The sequence below is a fragment of the Gloeophyllum trabeum genome, assembly GCF_000344685.1.
Source record: "Gloeophyllum trabeum ATCC 11539 unplaced genomic scaffold GLOTRscaffold_00012, whole genome shotgun sequence".
NCBI classification, from domain to species: Eukaryota; Fungi; Basidiomycota; class Agaricomycetes; order Gloeophyllales; family Gloeophyllaceae; genus Gloeophyllum; species Gloeophyllum trabeum.
The window spans coordinates 694,101-697,134 of NW_006920421.1; the positions used below are offsets into that span (position 1 = coordinate 694,101).

A 3,034-nucleotide genomic window follows, 5' to 3' on the forward strand; every position below is an offset into this window, starting at 1 on the left:
GAGTCGGCAAATGAAAATTCGTGGAGGTACGATCTCAGTTCAGGTTGAAGGTCGAGTATCGGCTATAGTTTCAATCTACTTACAGGTGTATGAGGCGTATCGGACTCTGAGAAAACAGGCTCTGCGAGCCAGACATGTACACTTTAGCGATGAGCAAGGGAAACCGGCCGGTGAAACCGCGCCTTCACCTGAACCGAAATCCGAAGCGTCCAAAGGTCAGAAAGGATCCCCTCCTATGGGGACCAAAGCAACCTTCACTGAGCAAGGAAATGGCCCTTGTGAAGCTGCATTTTCCCCAAAGACGAAATCCCAAGCCTCCGAAGGGTCCAAGGGTTCTCCTCATATGAAGCCTAAACCACCCTTCACCGTGCCCGTGGAAAAACCTAAACCAGATCCCGATCGGTCAGTAGTTGGTACTGATTATAACTCTCTGCTCGGCGCTGATACTACTATCCCCAGCAGTCATCCTCCCTCCGGCGTGCCAGGCAGCCCCAGCGCCCGCTCAGACTCCACAGCTTGCCCAAGCCTGCACGGACAACATAGCCCTAACCCTAGAGCTACCGTGCCGGGAGTCGTCCTGCTATTTCGAGCAGGATGACGTCGTGTATGTGGAAGGGATGGACGGTCACATGTACCTCGTCCCGGTGCCTTTGTCGTCTTCGAAGGCTGCGGAAGACTATCATATCAAGGGCGCGGGAATGCCCGTGCGGAAGGGTGGGCGTGTCGTTGGTTACGGTGATATGGTGATAAGGTATGCGGGTGGTGTATTCGCCGCCGGGAAGTCTCACTAACCATCTCCCAGGTGGAACCTTATCTGTCCTCACAAAACTGCGCCTCCGAAACGCAAGATTCTGAGAAGGCGACACACTTAACGTACTTGTGAAGCACGGGACTATTTCCTCAGCTGGGTTTGCAGGGACTATTTATTACATGCGATATGCAAGGATATATGGTCGGTGTATCACGGACATTGTTATCACGGACATTGTATCATATGCTGTAGCCATACATGTACATATATGCCCGCTATGCTTGAGCAATCCGAGTTCACAGTCGTCCCAGTATTGCGTAGACGACGGTAGCTCGATGCCAGCCTGAATGATCGCGGATAAATTGAGGATGGGTGCCATCCATACTGTTGCATCTACCGGCGAATGTTATATTCGAAGATTCTGAGAACGCTGTACATAACATACTACAGGAGCATGAATAAATTCGGACTGCTCTTGATGTGAAAACTCCTACTTTACGCTTGCCAAAGTGAGATGCATAATTTGCAGCATAAAGCGAGAGGTAATAATGCACACACCCGAAGGGATGCGCTCGTTAGCGCGCTATAGCGGCATAAATTCTGTGCGAAAATCCCTGAGCGGCGTTGCAGGCGAGGACTGCAGCGGGGGTCGCAGCGTTCGTTACTACGGTCCCAAACACAAATCCGGCACCGGTGTAGCAAGCGATAACGACGCGGTTGCATCTTGCCCGGAGCAGGCCACCCGGGTGGCTTGTTATATACTAGTAGGCAGGAAGGGGTTGAAAGGAAGCGTACGCACCAGTCTGGCACAGAGCGTGTTCGAAGGACCCTGCTACAGTGGAAGGGATAAAAACCATCATGATGATGGCGGCGAGCGTTACTAGACCGAGGAAGTAGATGCGCATGGTCTCGAACTGGAGTTGATCTTGGGGAAGTGGGAAAGGTGAGAGAGAGGGGAAGGGAAAGCGACCGCTCGGTTTATACAGACCTGGCACCACGCCGTCCACAGCATCACTTCACAATAGCAACAGGAAGGTGTCCTGGGTCAAAGAACCGAAGCGCGGAAATACAAAAAGATGCCTTCACGGTGATGAATGCGGTAAGAAGACCTATAAGAGACGTTTAGCATCCATGAGTGTCCCATTCCTGGAGTATACTTACTTAGCCTCCCGGCTATGCATGGCGTGGTCCAAACGGGTTCCCTACCAAGTATATACGATACCCACTGCCGAGAACTCGGGCCAAAGAACCAGGGCTGATCATGCATGCATCGTGTTGTGGCTCACTGTATTGAAATGCGAGGGTTACGTGAGCTGTCGATTATCAGACAGCACGCACCCGGAAATGATAAGCCACATCACAGCTACCCAAATCTATCAGTTCCATGCGCAGCGGCATTCTCGCTATAGGAAAGGGGAGGATATCAGTGAATGTGGCGAGGGAAAGATCCTGGACTCCAAAGCCGGGACATCGAGTTGAAGTGCCAGAAGACAATCCGTTCCCACGACGTTCCCAGATATGAAGTGTATCAAAACCATATCTTTGAGTTCTCATTGTGTCAGAAAATGCGGAAGAACGGGGCGATAAGGGAGGATGTAAAGAATCTAGACAGTGACGGCCATATGCATGTCTTGAACTTGCATGGTTCCCAATACCGTAAGGCTTTACTCGATAAAGAGAACTCGGGAGGAAGAAATACATTTCGCATTGGCCGGATGTGAGATTCGTCATGGCTCACACCAGCCCTCTGGCACACATGTGGCACGGCAGATGCGTAGGTGGTGGGAACCCTTGCATGCACGGCGACGACATAAAATAAGGATGCATATGATGGAGAGCGATACACTCGAAAACTTGGCAAAAGCTGTACAGCGCATACTACGAGTCCAAGATTAAGGCAGCCGAGCCCAGTCAGAGGGCGCTTGCAATGTCGAGCCACCTTCGGTGCACGTGAGAGATCGACCAAGGGCCAGGTCATAGCACCTACCTCACGGAATGGGCGCGATAAGCGCAGTCGTGGCACAAGCCGCTGAACAAGTTCCCAGAGCTGCGTTACAAGCAAGGACTGCAGCGGGGCCCGCGGGGGCTGCTACGACGGTCCCGAATGTGAATCCGGCACCGGCGTAGCAGGCGACAGCGAGGGCGTTGCATCCTGCATGCGTAGGCACCCGAGCCGTTTGTCATCCAGGAATACACGGTGAGAGAGCATACGGACCGGTCTGACAGATGCCGTAGGCGATGGGCCCGGCAATGGTGGAGGGGATTGAAGCCAAGGCAGCGAGC

General features: G+C 52.7%; 2 protein-coding genes across 2 annotated transcripts in view; one reads left to right on the forward strand and one right to left on the reverse strand.

The window, feature by feature from the left end:
- Positions 1-235: 235 nt before the first annotated feature.
- On the forward strand, positions 236-872 carry GLOTRDRAFT_131839 (uncharacterized protein; the record flags this gene model as incomplete). Its single annotated transcript, XM_007870707.1, has 3 exons — positions 236-413; positions 460-751; positions 803-872. The coding sequence occupies 3 exons, from the start codon at positions 236-238 to the stop codon at positions 870-872; spliced, it is 540 nt and encodes a 179-aa protein (XP_007868898.1).
- A 1,867-nt stretch (positions 873-2,739) lies between these two features.
- Positions 2,740-3,034, reverse strand: part of GLOTRDRAFT_46665 (uncharacterized protein) — a gene marked incomplete at both ends in the record, with an annotated part of 910 nt that continues 615 nt past the window's right edge. Inside the window, one exon of the mRNA XM_007870506.1 lies at positions 2,740-2,903. Coding sequence (XP_007868697.1) covers positions 2,740-2,903 — 164 coding nt within the window. The remainder of the gene's footprint in view (positions 2,904-3,034) is intronic.